Source organism: Eschrichtius robustus, chromosome 10 (assembly GCF_028021215.1).
Source record: "Eschrichtius robustus isolate mEscRob2 chromosome 10, mEscRob2.pri, whole genome shotgun sequence".
NCBI lineage: Eukaryota > Metazoa > Chordata > Mammalia > Artiodactyla > Eschrichtiidae > Eschrichtius > Eschrichtius robustus.
In genome coordinates, this window is record NC_090833.1 from 966644 (window position 1) to 980652 (window position 14009).

Sequence of the window (14009 nt, forward strand, 5' to 3'; positions counted from 1 at the left end):
GCCCACGGCCCCTGTACCTCTCATTGCCCCACATGCCCCTCATCACCCCCCAGCGCTCCCAAGCGCCCTTCCAGCTGCCCCTGGCCAACCCCCCCACCCCCCCAACACACACACAACGCCCCCCCAGGAGCCACGCGCCTCGGCCGCGACTTCTCCCGCCCCACTTCGCGCACCTCCGGCGTTTCCACAGACGAGCCGGGCGAGGATTGGCCCCGAGCCGCGGGAAGTGCCCGCCCCCCGAGCCGCCGGCCAATGGGAGGAGGGGGCGGGCCCGAGGCGGGCGCCGGAAGCGGCCGAGCGACTAGGGTACGTCGCGACGCCGGGTCTCGAGCAGCTGCCGCGGAGCCGCCGGACGGACTGCCAGCCCCGCCTGCCCCGCCATGGCTGAGAGTGACTGGGACACGGTGACGGTGCTGCGCAAAAAGGGCCCCACGGCCGCCCAGGCCAAGTCCAAGCAGGTGCGGGCGCAGCGCGGGCCTCGGGGCCCAGGAGCGGCCGGGCGGGTGGGGCGGACGCGGGGCCGGGGGCGGGGAGGACGCGGGGCTGGGGGCGGGGAGTGGGGACTGGAGCGGGGACCGGGTGGGAGCGGAGCGGGGACAGGGGGCGGCGACGGGGCGGGGGCCAGGGGCAGGAGTGGGAGACAGGGGCGGGGTGGGGGTGGAAGGGTCCGGATGGTCTTAGGGCACTGATACAGGCCTGCGGGCGAGGCGCTGGACCTCTTGGTGGGGACAGGTACATAGGGACTGGAGGGGAGCGGGGCGAGGTTAGCGGGGTGGACCTCGGGGCGGAGATGGGGGATGGAGCGCAGATAGGTGGTGGGTCCAGGGAAGGGATGGGACAGGGGCACGGTTGCCTGGCACCCCCGCCCCAGGGTCTCCTTCCCGCTTCTGCGGGCTGCCGGGTGCCTGGCCAGTCTGCTGCCGCCTGTGGAGCCCACTGAAGCACATTGCCGGTCGTAGGGGGTCCCTGGCCCCAGGCTGAGGTGGCCTAGGACCCAGCATGCGGGTGGATCTTGCGTCCCCAACTTGCAAGGGTAGCCGGCATGCCCTGAGGGGTACGTGGGGCAGAAGGTTCCCTGGCTAGTCCATCAGGGGTTCGTCTGTGAGTCGGTGTGAGGGAAGAGGGGAAGGGCAGTTCAGTCCCCACCCCTGCTTGTTTCTACTCTCAGGCCGCCTTGGGCCAGCCTTAGACACGCAGTGCCAGGTCTGGGCCAGGACTAGCTTTGGCCCTGGTGACCAGCGTTCATTGACCTGCCCAGGACTTCTCAGTTAGTCAAAACCAAACTCACTCTCTTTTTTTTTTTTTCCAAAGGAAACTTAATAGCCACAAGCTAGGAATCGTGTGAACAGCTCTAGAAAGCATCTGTGAACATGTCACACTGAGAATGTCGCACAGTCATGTCTCTGAGGTGTCAGAAGCTTCAAGAAATACATTACGTTAATATTCGGTGACTGTAGATCAAGGGGTGTCGCTGTCTTTGCTGATGTTTGGGACGGGGGCTGCAGGCTTTGCACGACGTACTGTCTTTTATTAGGAGCCGGATTGGCTGAGGAAGGCCAGACCAGGTCCTCACTTGACGTTCCTTCCTGCTTTTGCAGGAGAGTGTAGTAGAGAGGTAGATCTATTTCAAGTGTGGGTTTCTGAAAGGAATCCATTAGCACATTTTTTTCAGCAGCAAAGATGTGAGCTCTTTCTGTTTTCCTTAGCAGGAGTTTATTGAGAGTTGCCTGGATATTTGGTTGTAGAGGGATTTGTATAACAAGCTTTGGTTTAAACCCAGCATTTACTTGTCAGTCCTTGAAAAAGCATCAGGTACTAGGCACGTAGCACGGCGCTTAGGGGCATGAGCTCGGAGCTCACGGGCTCAAAAAGCACCAGGCGTTAGCAGTGCGCTGACTGGCTGACAGCAGCCTAAACTGGTGTTTGCCAGATACTGCAACGCTAATTTTGACCGAAAAACACTTGCTAATTTTCTAGGCCATCTTAGCAGCTCAGAGACGAGGAGAAGATGTGGAGACTTCCAAGAAATGTAGGTACTCGTGCGTCCACTCGCGAAACCAGGGGGTGCTCTTGGGGTTCGTATCTGCAGATGCGTGAGTGCTGCCCCCGGGCTGTCAGCGTGGCTGCTGGCAGCTGAAGCCGCTGCAGAGCTGGGAGCTGTCAGAGATCTTGTCAGGGCAGCTGTGGCTGGCACAGGTCAGGAGGGATTGTTCTCCCTCCTTAGTCCACGGATTCTGGACTTTGTGCTCTTGGCCCCACTTTGGGTGGCCTGGCTTAGCACGTCACCCGGGGCACAGGGCGCCTCTCGGGCCTGGTTCCCGTTCTGAAACGGCTCTCCTTCGGCTTTGTTGCAAACCCTCTCCTCTGCTCTTGCCTCGCACCGGTCCAGGGGCCGCCGGCCAGAACAAACAGCATTCGATCACCAAGAACACAGCCAAGCTGGACCGGGAGACGGAGGAGCTGCACCACGACCGGGTGACCCTGGAGGTGGGCAAGGTGATCCAGCAGGGCCGGCAGAGCAAAGGGCTGACGCAGAAGGACCTGGCCACGGTGAGCGCAGCGGGTCCCCCCCTCCCAGGCCGTGGCCGGGCAGGCGGGAGGCGTGGGCTCCGCTTGCCTGGTGACTTGAGGGCTTCAGTTCGCTCTTGCCCTGGGAACCCTGAGGCCTCTGGGGGGGCCACACGAGTCAGCTGTAACGTCCTGAGCTGCTGTCCGCTCAGGCCCTCGGCCTGCACACTGTCCCGGGGGGGCGGCGCCCGAGGCGTCTCACCTGGCTGTGTTCTAGTCCCCCAGCATCTCCTTCTGGAACTGATGTGTGCAAATACACGTTCTCTTTAGAAAATCAACGAAAAGCCACAGGTCATCGCGGACTATGAGAGTGGCCGGGCCATTCCTAACAACCAGGTTCTGGGCAAGATCGAGAGAGCCATCGGTGAGTGTCCTGCCATCCTTCAGTGGGTCTCGGCTGCCGCTGCCTGACCGGGCGCAGCACGGCCGCCCCTCCTGGGTGGGGTTGGTGAGGAGGGGCGCAGGAAGGCCCCTGGGGCCCCGGAATCCTCTGGAGCCTGAAGAAAATTCCCACGAGCGAGTAGTGTCTGGGCGCCTCCCCCTTTGGCATCTCCTCGAGCCCCCTGTGCTGTGGGCCTCGCTCTCCCTGCCCCGCCCCCAGCATTGGCGGCCGCGGGGCTCCCAGAGCGAGGAGGCCTAGTTCTGGGAAGGGGCGTCCTCTGTCCCCGCGAAGGTGGGCAGGCACGTGCTCTTCAGGGTCAGGCGTGGAATCTAGTGTGGTGGGCACCGTGCTCATCGGCGTCCCGCCCCTCGCCCCGCGCCCCCCCTCCCCGCCTCCAGTGCAGCCTGGCAGCCCGCGCTCAGGGTCGGTGAGGGTGCCGCTGCCCGCTCCGGGCCAGCGGGTGGGGGTGCTGCGGCGCTGCCCTGTGCCTTGAAGATCCGGGGGGCGAGCTGCAGTGGTCATGGGCCGGTGGCTCTTTCAGGCCTCAAGCTCCGGGGGAGAGACATTGGGAAGCCGATCGAGAAGGGGCCGAGGGCGAAATGAACACAAAGCCTCGAAATCAGTGCGTTCCGGCTGATCTCGTCTGGCTGGTTCCCCTTGACCACCAGCGCCAGCGTGGGTCTCCTCACGTGGCTGTGCGGAACACAGGGCGATAGCCCTGCCCGGGAACCCCCTCTACCCGTACCCGCTGTCAAACTAACAAAACCTTGCGGAGTGTTTGCTTCTCCTGATTATTTTCCTCCCTGTCCCCGTCCCTCGCGTGGGGTGCAGAGCGCTGCCTTCCTCTCCCCCGCGGTCTGCCCCGGCACGGGTGCGGCTCCAGGGAGCTCGGAGGGGGACCACCGCGCACAGGGTGGGCGGCCGCCGTCTGGGAGAGAAGCTGCGTCTCCAGCCCGGCCCGTAGAGAAGCTAGTAAACACGTGTCGCCCTTCCTGCTGGTGCTGAATCCTTGCTGTCCAGTCTCGTCTCATGCGCCCGCAGCTCCCCCTCCCTCTGGCCCACGGTGTGGCGAAGGGCTGTTTTCATGAAGCAGTGTGGGGGGAGTCTGAGGGCCAGGAAGGCCGCTCTGCAGGCTATTCTTGTCACCTCTGCTGGGACAGTTAGTGGGCGTCCATCAGCTTCTTGGCACCAGACCCTGGCCCTCCCCTGGCACTGAGTCCCTGGTCACATCATTCCGTGCAGAGTCCAGTGGGCCGGGGTGGCAAGGTGGAGCCACCTGGGCTGGAGTCCAGGGAGCACCTGGCCGTGCACGTGTGGCCGTCACCCCCTGCCCCAGGACAGCCATGCCCGGGGGGTCTTCCAGACCTGTCGGGTGGTGTCTGAATCTCCCTCGTGGAAGATCAGAGCCTGGGACTGTCCCTAGGTCAGAAAGACTCGGCTCCATTTTATTAGATGAGGGTGGCATGTGGGCGGGGACCTTGACCATGGGAGGGTGGACACGGCGACCTTTATTTGGGACAGGGGACACAGGGCATTCCTCCTACAAGTTCAGCTCCATGCCACCTTGGACCCAGTGAAGTGTCTGCTCCTAAGTCTGTCACCAGCACCTCTGGGGATTTCTCTCTGTCTTAATCAGATGCAGAATCGCCCAGTGAGGCAGGGCCCCTGATGGGCCCTGGGTCAGAGTTCCACTAGGTTGGCCGGAGGCTCGCTTGGCCTGGGGCAGGAGCTTCTCAGGGTCCTGCTGCGCCTGCCTCCTGGTGCCTCTAGCCCCTGGCGCCGTCTCCGTGGCCTGCCTGTTTCCAGTCTCCTGAGTCACTGAGGCACGTGGGAGGGGCCCCCAAGCACATACTCTTGGGCAGGTCGGGTTGGGTCTGGGGAGCCCGAGGAGCCCCCGCTTCCTGCTGACAGGCAGAGCAGGACGTGCAGACCTCAACCTTGGCTGGCCAGCGGGGGTGTCCCTCGTGGGCCGGGGCACTTATCGCTGGGGTATGTAGGTGCAGCCCCTGTGAGGGTGAGGGATGCAGGGACTCGACGTGTCCTGGGGGGGTGGGGAAGGTGTTGGTCCCTGGGCCAGGTTGCTGAGGAAGGGGGGGAGCTCAGGTGAGGAGCCAGGGTCTTCTCCGCGTCATCTACTGGTCGTTGGTGACCGATGCTGGCAGGGTGACATGGTCCTAGGAGGAAGGAGGAGCTCTGTGACCACCGGGCGGCGGTGGCCCCGCGTGCGGGAGGGTCCTGTTCACCGTCCAGCCGAGTGCAGGGCTCAGGGGCTCCTGCCCGCCGCCCCCCCAGGGCTCCTACCGCGTTGAAGAGAATGTTGTCAAAGCTGGGGGCCACGGCGTCCGTCTCGCCCCAGGAGGGGCAGCCCCCCTTCTTCTGCAGCCAGCGCCGTCCCGCAAGTCCAAGCAGCACCAGCAGCACGAGGAGGAGGAGGGTGCCGCCAACCGCAGCTGGCACCGACGTGGCCACTGCTGTGTCTCCTGTGGGCGCAGGGCACGTGACCCGGGATCCGCGCCCTCCCTGTCAGCCCCATGCCCGGGCACGGCCGTCCCCACAGCCCTGAGGACTTCTGGGCCCCCCGCTAAAGGAGGGGCGCCAGTCGTGCCCACACAAGGCTCCCAGCTGAGGCCGGGCCCTGGCGGGCAGGCGGCTGCCGGCTGCAGAGCCGGGGGAGTCGTGGCCCCAGGCTAGAGCCCCACCCCGCCTTTGTCACGAATCAGCAGCAACCGCAAGTGCTCCAGCAAAAGGCTGGCTGTGGTCTCTGGCCTGACTGGGAGCGGGAGCACGGAGTGCAGAGGCCGGGGAGGGGCACCCCAGTCCTGAGGGAACAGGGACCAGGGGCGGCCCAGCCCGGGGTGGGGCACAGCGGGCGAGGGAGGGGATGGTGCAGGGCCCGGCCCGGTGGCTCTCCTGGTCTCTTGGGCCAGGAGCAGGCCGCTGGCAGCCATGTGGGCCGTGAACCACCGAAGCTGGTGGAGGCCCAGACCCGGAGCAGGGCTTACCCTGGCTGGGTGTAGGCAGCTGGCAGCGTTGCCCGGCCAGGTACTCAACATCATCCAGGGCAATGGGCCCCAGGGCCGGCTGGCCGCCCAGAGTGGCTTCAAACACGATCTAACCGGGAGGGAGAAGAGGCTGGGTGGACCCGAGGAGGAGGATGGCCCCTCCTGAGCTCCTGAGTCCCCTGAGGTCTCCCGGCTCTGGGCGGCCCGGCCTCACCTGGAACTCCTCGGTGCTGGCCACTTCCACCTGGCCTTCCAGCCACTGGTGCCGCAGGCGCCCGCCCGCGCCCCACACGGCCAGCTGACCCCGGGCGCTGCTCAGGAGTACCCTCAGCTCGCCCTTGTCTGAGAGCAGGGGGCCAGGGGTGTCAGGCCCCCGACCTGGCGGGAGGCGGGGCTGCCCCCGTGCCCGGTTCCCCCAGCACCCCGTGCTGCCGGCCCGACTCACAGAAATGCTCAGGAAAGCCCATGTGGTACCAGAAGCGGAGGCAGGAGGCCTCGGTGGCGGGCAGTGGCTGGCTGCGCAGCCAGGCCGCTCGGCCCCCCGGGCCCAGCACGCCCGTTTCGAAGAGAGCAAAGTGGCCTGGGAACGAGAGAGGGCGCGGTGCCCCGCGGACCCGATGGAGCCGGCCCCCCCCCCCCGACCTTCGGCCTCTGACCCTGGCGGGAGCCTGGCTGGGCTGGGCCGGTGGGCCTGGGCTGGGGTGAGTGAGGTGTGTGCCCGGGGGTGTGTATGGCTCTGGGGTCCCTTCCCGACTCAGACCCACCTGCCTCTGTGCCCAGGGTGTGGTCCACAGGGGGCTGGAGGTAGCGGGAGGGCGTGGCTCCACTGCTCCAGTCCCAGCTGTACCCGCCCAGGCCAGGCCAGGGCAGATGGTTCCAGCCACACAGACTAGCCTCAAAGTCACAGGAAGCTGCAAGGGACTTGGGCAATAAGCGGCGCTGCCCCCATCCCCGGGGCACCACCACTGCGGGGGGTAGAGGTCAGGCCAGGCGTCCTGGGGGAGGCACGGAGCCGGTACCACCAGGAGCCAAGCAGGTCCCAGGGCCAGGTCACGGGCTCCCACCTGGCCGAGGGCAGGGCCCGTCCTGGAGGAGCAGGTCGTCCAGCGCGATGTAGGAGCGCTCCACGCCGGCGGCCACGGCCTCAAACACCACCTGGACGGGCACAGGGCGGGGGGGGCTCGCGTCTGGTCGGCACTGGACGGCCCGTGGGGGTGAGGAAGGCCTCCACCCCTCTCACCCTCCAGGCCTGCTCGGCCTGCAAGTCCACGCTGCCCAGGCGCCAGGCAAACCCTCCGTGGGTGCTGATGCTGAGTACCTGCCTCCTCTCAGCCTCCTCCACGTGGACCCTCAGGGTGCCTGCCGCCCGAGCAGCCAGCCCCGGTCAGCAGCAGCGGGGCGGCTCCCCAACGGCCTCCACGTAGGGGCCTGAGGGGACCCACGGCCCCTGCGCCCGGCAGCCCCTCACCTGGGTTGCGGAGGCTCAGGTGGTACCAGAAGGTCAGGCAGGCGGCCTGGGCCAGGGGCCTGTGCTCCTCCGAGATCAGGGAAGCCACGTGGCCACGGGGCAGGGCCTGCGGGCTCATGTCCACCACCATGTAGTGCCCTGGGGGGTGCCAGCGTCAGCCTGCCGGCCCCCCTCGCCCCGCCCCTGCCCCCCAGCTCCCCACCCCCACCCCACGCCTCTGCCCCACCCCCTGCCGGCACCCTGAGCCGTCTCTGTGGTGTGGTCTGCAGGGGGGCCCCAGGCCGCCTGGCCCGTGGCGTTGGCCTGGCGTGTCCACAGGCCCCGGCCCCCCGTGGAGAAGCCGCAGGCCGAGTCCTCGAAGGAGCAGCGCTTGGGGGCCCAGCAGGGCCCGGGCCGCACAGCCACGTCGTCCAGCGCCATGGTGCCGTGGTACCCGTCCCGGAGGCCCTCGAACAGCAGCTGGGGGGCAGCGGGGGGTCAGCTGGCTGGGGCCTTGCCCTGCCCACCACTGCCGGGCACCGGGCCTCACCTGATACTTGGCGCTGGAGTCCTGCGGGTGGTGGAGGGTGGCCCGGGCCTCATGCCAGCGGTTGCCGTGGGTGCCAGACCGCGACCACAGGTGCCTTTCTCTCTCTCCTTCTCGCCTCATCGCCAGGCGCAGAGTCCCTAGGGGGAGGCGGGGTTTGGAGGGGACAAGAGCCCGACTCCTGCTTCTCACCCCCTCTAGAGCCCCGAGGGTCCCGGAGACAGAACTCGGGGCCCCCCGTGGGCCTCCACTGTGGCCCCGCCCAGCACGGGGTCTCACCGGTCTGGGGCCCGTAGAGGTGGTACCAGAAGGAGAGGCACTCCTGAGCGGCCGCGGGTGTCTGGGGCCAGGTGAGCAGGTGGGCACCGGGGCCCTGGGCTGGGGGTTCCGTGGGGTCTAGGAGCATGAAGTGGCCTGCAGGCGGGCCATGGGGCTGAGCCGCAGAGACGCCAGGCTGGGGACACTCAGCCCAGCGCTCCCCTCTGCCCCCTGGGAGTCCGGTCTGGGAGCCCCCCAGGGTATGAGAGGCCGCTCCGAGTCTGAGAGCTGCCCCCGGGTCGGGGCGCCCCGCCTCACCTTGGCCCGTGGTGTGGTCGTACCCAGGGCCACGGCTCTCGACCCGGTGCCAGTGGGCATCTGTGAGGTGGCCGGTGTGCCAGCCGCAGGTGCCCCGCTCAAAGTTACAGGAGATCTCTGGGGGTGAGGCACTGGGGGGTCAGCAGCCCCTGCACCCCTCCTGAGCCCCGAGAGGGTGGGAGAGACTTGCTCCCGGACTGGGGACTCCCGGGGGTCCCCCTCGAGGAGGCCTGGGTGGGAGGCCCCTGGGTGGGGACTGGGCCACGGTGGTCACCTTTCTCGGTGACCGTCGCAGGGCTGCAGTCCTTCAGGGTCACGCTGTCCACCCCCGCGCCCTGCTGGCCAGGGCCGTCCAGGTCCAGCAGCCCAACGAACTCCAGCTTCACGGGGGCGTGGGGGACGGGCCGGTAAGTCAGGGCCGGCTCCGCGTGCCCACCCCCCGCCCCAGGCTGCCCTCCTCACCCGGAAGGGCCGGTGGCGAGCCCCGAGAAGGACCGTGTCCACCTTCCAGCCCCCGGAGCTGCTGCCCGCGGCCTGCCACACCAGCTCACGGCTGCTGCCCTCCACCACGACCAGCTCCAGGAAGCCTGGTAAAGGGTCACTGTGGGCCAGCCCGCCCCGCCCCCGCCCCAGGGCTGGGCAGAGGGCCTGCAGGGACAGCGGTACCTTGGGGGTGACTCTGAAAATAGTAAGCCATGTGGAGTTCACAGCGGGGGCCAGAGGGGCCCAGGGTGGGTGTGAGGACGCGGGCCTGCTCTGCCAGCTGCCCCCAGGCCCTCTGCACAGACAGGAAGTGCCCTGGGGAAGAGTGGGCCTCTCAGAGCTGATCTCTGAGAACCGGGGACACCCCCCAATTCAGAGACCCTCCCCGGTGAAAAGAGGCAGAGCGGGGACCCTTGTGCGGGTGCAGTTGCAAGGCAGGCTGCAGGCTGCCCTGGGCGGGGCACTCGGGCCTCACCAGCGGCCCCGCTGGCGTCCGTGCCAGGGCTCCCGCTGTCCTGGGCCGGGAGACGCACCCACTGCAGCCGCCCCACGCTGGCATCCTCCCAGCCCCCGGCCGAGGGGGACTCGAAGTCCGTGGTGCCTGCAATGGCAGCCAGTGTGAACGGCCCCGCCCACCGCTGCGAGCGGGGCGGGTCTGGGGGAAGGGAGGTGAGGGCTCCCCCGACCCAGCTCCGCCTCTTACCGCATTCCTGCTCGTCCTCGCCCCCGGGGCACTGCTGCTGGAAGTCACACAGCTGCTCGGGGGGGACACACAGGTCCCCACAAAAGAGATGTCCGGGCTCGCAGAAATTCCAGGGCTGCAGGCTGGACAGCTGGGACCGGGGACCTGGAGCCCAGAGCCCAGGAGGTGGGCCAGCCACCTCTGTGGGGGCAGAGCAGGAATCAGGCAGGCGGGCGGGGCCTGTGCTTCTCCTCACGGGGGGGCCTGGGGGGGGCAGGGGGGCGCCCAGCAGGCTCACCTGGGACTGGTTTGCAGTGGTCAGACAGGATGAGGTCATCCAGGCCCACGACGCCCCCTGGGCCCGTCTGCCCGGCCAGGAGGATCTGAGGGCAGAGGTGGCTCTGTCATCCCTGGGTCTGCTCCCTCGAGCCCTCTCCCCACGACCCACACCTCGTACTTGTCTATCGCTGGACGCCCCCTCCCACCACCACCCCAGCTCTGCAGGAGGGGCCTCGGCAGGCAGCCCCTCCTCCGCTCTGGCTTGCCTTCCTGCTGAGACAGCGGAGGGGCCCAGACCGGACTCCCTGAGGGGCCCCTGGACCTCCCCACGTCCCTGCATGATGCTGCCCTTGCCACCCTCACCCGAAAGGGGTGCTTGCTCTGGATGTCAACGCGGTCTCGGACCCAGGCGGCCCCCAGTTCCCCGTGGCGCCTGCGCAGCAGGACAGCGGCCTGGGGGGCGCCAGGGCTCCGCGTCTGCAGGAACACCTGGAGGCAGCCGGCCTCGGACCCGTGCAGGTAGTGATAGAAGGTGAGCTGGAAGGGGAGCGAGCATGTCAGGGGAGGCTCTCCAGGGCCCAGGCGATCAGGGTGGCCACCTGTGTCCCCCACCCGCCTCACCGAGCAGTTCCGGGGGGCCGAGGCCTGGAACTCGGGGCTGGAGAGGATGGCTGGGGCGCTGGGCTCGGCCACGGACACCAGGAAGGAGCCTGGGGAGACAGCAGGCGTGAGCCGGGGTGCTGTGGCCGAGCGTGGCCCGGGTGGCAGATGGGGTCCCCGGGGGGCCTCACCCTGTGCGCTGTTCCGGCTGTGGTCACGGTGCGGCCAGGCGGGGTGCTGCAGGCCGCCCGCACTGCGGTTCCGGGCCCAGCCCTCTGAGTGGTTCCACAGGCCCAGGCCCCTCTCAAAATCGGTGGCCGTGTGGTGGTCTAGGGCGGGAAGCGGGGCTCCGGCTACCAGGCGGGGCCTCCTCCCTGGGCCCCCCGCCTCCCCGGGCCTGCGCTGATGGCCCCAGCTCCAGGTGGACACGAGTTGCCTCACCCCCAGAAGGACCGTGCCAAGGGACAGCCCCCGCCCCTGGCCCCGCCAGCCCCGGCTCACTGCAGGTGGGCATGTCCTCATCTGAACGGTCCCCGCAGTTGTCCTCTCCGTCGCACAGCTGGTGGGGCTCCACGCAGGCCTTGTTCTGGCAATGGTGATGCCCCAGGGGGCAGTGCGCCTGCGGGGCTAGGGTGGGGGAGGGTTAACCCATCACCCCACCCCAAGGCTCCAGGGCAGGGCAGCTTGGGGAGAGGCTCAAGGCCGGAATGAGGGGACCACGGGCTCCTGCTAACCCCTCCCCCACCCAGGTGTGCGTTCGCGGCCTGGGGACCTTACTGGGCAGCCCACAGCTCCAGAAGGCCACGTCGTCCAAGGCCACAGCACCCCTGCGGGTGGCGTTTCGGGTGGCAGAAAAGGTCACCTGAAGAGAGCGAGGTCCCTGGGATCTCAGGCAGAGCTCAGACCCTCCCCGCTGCCCCCACCATCCGGACCGTCCCCATCTCACCCTGAAGTCACCCTGGATGCGGCCGGTGGGCACCACCAGCTCCTGCCAGCCTGGGACCCAGGGCCCCGAGCTCTGCCACAGGGTCAGTGTCTCCGCACCGTGGGTCAGCTCCAGCCGCAGCTCGGCCACACCTGCAGTGGGGCGTCCCAGGCATCTCAGGCCCCGGGACCTCCCCCAGCCTGGTGGCCCCTGCCCCAAGGCCCCTGCCCGTCCCGTCCTGGGGGCGCCCTCCCGTCTCTGCGGCAGCTCCCCTTCCTTTCCCGGTCCCTCCCCTTGGGACCCGCACGCGGGGCGCACGGTCCTGGGCCCGCACCTCCAGAAGCCACGTGGTACCAGAGGCTCAGCTCGCAGGAGGGGGCTGCCTCGTGCAGGGTGGGGGAGCGCAGCGCTGCAGTGGCTGCCTGTCTCCCACGGTGTGTGCCAGCAGCCGCGTACCAGCCTGGCCGGGCCAAGAGGTCAGGAGACCGGGCGGGAAGCACAGAGGGGAGGGCTGGTGTGGAGACCCGCCCAGGCCTCACCGAGGTCAGTGCCCAGAGTGTGGTCCGAGCGCGGCCCTGGACCCTCCGGCGCGGCCCCTGCCCTGTCTCGGAGCCAGCTGTAGCCTGAGGTGCTGATGTCCCGCCAGCCACAGGAGTCCTGCTCGAAGTCGCAGGCGAAGGGGGCGCCCAGGGTGGGTGAGGCCCCGTGGTAACCTGGAGGGCAGGTGGTCAGGTGGGGCGCCTGCAAGCGCCGGCCCTGCCCGCTCCCTGCCCGGCCCCGGCTCACCGCACTGGGCCTCGTCAGGGCAGCCCCTGCAGTCACACACGAAGTTGCACACGGCCTCGCGGGGGGCTCTGCAGCGGCTGGGGACCCAGGCCCAGCCCGGGGACCTTGCTGCCAGCAGGGAGACAGCCAGGTGGCCTGGGGTAGGGAGACCCCACATCCCAGTTTGCCTGGGACTGTTCCATGGCCCAGAAACTGCTCAGACTCGGGCATCCCAGGACATAGGTCACCCTGCTTTGGGGTCCAGGCCAGGAAGTCATGCAGGGAGGGGGCTGGGTCTGTGTCTGGGGGCCTGGAACCCAGAGAACTGCCACCTGGGGGGTCCCTGTCAGGGCCAAGCAGAGAATGACTGAACTTGGAGAGGCTGGCTGCGTGTCAGGATGGGGGGTGGTGCGTGGGCGAGCGAGGGACCAAGGACCCCTGATGTGGGACACTCCCTGGGGAAGAGAACAGGAGCCCAGCAAGAAACCGGAGGGGCTGCCAGCAGGGAGCCCCCTCAAGGGGATGCATCAACGGGTGGCCCAGGCCCCCCAAAGCTCTGTCCAGGTCAAGAGTGGCTGACTACGATCTGCTTGCAGGGCCCTCTCACCTTGGAGCCCAGGTGGAGACTGAGGCTAGGGAGAGCAGCACGCTTCCCCGGCGGGGCCATCCCCAGGACCCCAAGGGCTCGCCTGCGTTCCCCACCGCAGGCCGTCCAGGGCCTGCAGCCCTCCTTCTCTGTAGGCCCAGCACCCGAGCCCCCGGACATTGCTGCTTCGGGAACCAGGCCCGACGACTCACCCAGGAGCAGGACCAAGGCGGGCAGGAGGTGGCCGGGCAGAGACATGGTCAGGCCAGAGGGAGGGAGACCAAGGGGCAGTGTGTACACCGGCCAGCCTGGTGCGGACTCTGCCTGGTTCTCAGCCCGAGGCCCCACAGGCTGACTCTACTTTAATTGGAGAGCGGGGCTCAGCCCCATCTGTACCTGCGGCCCCTCACCTGGCCCCGCCCTGCGCTGACAAGGACGGGCGCCCGGCTGTAAAAGCATCCAGGAGAGGGGCCCCTGGCCTAGGTGGGCTCCCACCTGCCTGGCTCCTTCAGGCCAAAGGTCAGGCTCCGACCATCATGCCCACTGCTGCCCAGCCCTGCCGGGTGGAGGCCCCACTGGAGACAGCACCGAGTGACACCGGCCTCGGCCGCTTCTCCTGGGGTCTCTGTCCCCACACCTGCTGGGAATTCAACTCAGCCTGGCCCAGGTTGCCAGTAGGAAACCAGCTTGTGCAAACCCCACACCCAGCCCATGAGTTCCCTGCATGGGGAGGGGGCAGCCCCAACAACCCGGGACGTTGGCCTTCTCCATAACTCAGCCTGTGGGTTCCTCTTCGCTTGCTCACTTACAAACGATGACCAGACTATTCGTCAACAAGTGTCCTGAACAGTGTGGGCTGGACGCTGCCAGGCACAGGGTCCAGAGGAGCCTAGAGACTCTGGGGCTTGTGGCACCGACTCCTGTGGAGGATTTGGAGCCAGGCTCCACCCACAGTTTACTACCATGCGGCCTGGGGAGCTTGTCTCACCTGATCCTCAGTTTCCTCATCTTTATTTTAAAATTTATTTATTGGCCGTGTCAGGTCTTAGTTGCGGCACGTGGGATCTTTTGTTGTGGTGCGCGGGCTCAGTAGTTGCGGTGCGTGGGCTTAGCTGTCCTGCGGCACGTGGGATCTTAGTTCCCTAACCCCTGGTCGAACCCGCATTC

The 14009-nt window shown here is 67.7% G+C and overlaps 2 protein-coding genes across 2 annotated transcripts; one reads left to right on the plus strand and one right to left on the minus strand.

Moving 5' to 3' along the window:
- The first annotated feature begins 279 nt into the window (after window positions 1-279).
- Window positions 280-3942, plus strand: EDF1 (endothelial differentiation related factor 1). The gene is made up of 5 exons (XM_068553496.1): window positions 280-458; window positions 1978-2029; window positions 2390-2550; window positions 2839-2932; window positions 3492-3942. Exons 1-5 carry the CDS (start codon window positions 381-383, stop codon window positions 3551-3553), a joined length of 447 nt encoding a protein of 148 aa, XP_068409597.1. The 5' UTR covers window positions 280-380; the 3' UTR covers window positions 3554-3942.
- A 513-nt stretch (window positions 3943-4455) lies between these two features.
- Window positions 4456-13100, minus strand: MAMDC4 (MAM domain containing 4). The gene is made up of 27 exons (XM_068552628.1): window positions 13055-13100; window positions 12278-12385; window positions 12031-12204; window positions 11826-11951; window positions 11513-11643; window positions 11344-11428; window positions 11068-11193; window positions 10758-10895; window positions 10588-10676; window positions 10330-10503; window positions 9915-10070; window positions 9709-9838; window positions 9481-9606; window positions 9189-9320; window positions 8523-8639; window positions 8226-8360; window positions 7950-8086; window positions 7660-7879; window positions 7421-7558; window positions 7193-7311; window positions 7017-7107; window positions 6717-6863; window positions 6398-6532; window positions 6167-6294; window positions 5953-6061; window positions 5252-5430; window positions 4456-5124 (listed from the first exon to the last, which is right to left on the minus strand). The coding sequence occupies exons 1-27, from the start codon at window positions 13098-13100 to the stop codon at window positions 5083-5085; spliced, it is 3438 nt and encodes a 1145-aa protein (XP_068408729.1). The 3' UTR covers window positions 4456-5082.
- Window positions 13101-14009: the final 909 nt, after the last annotated feature.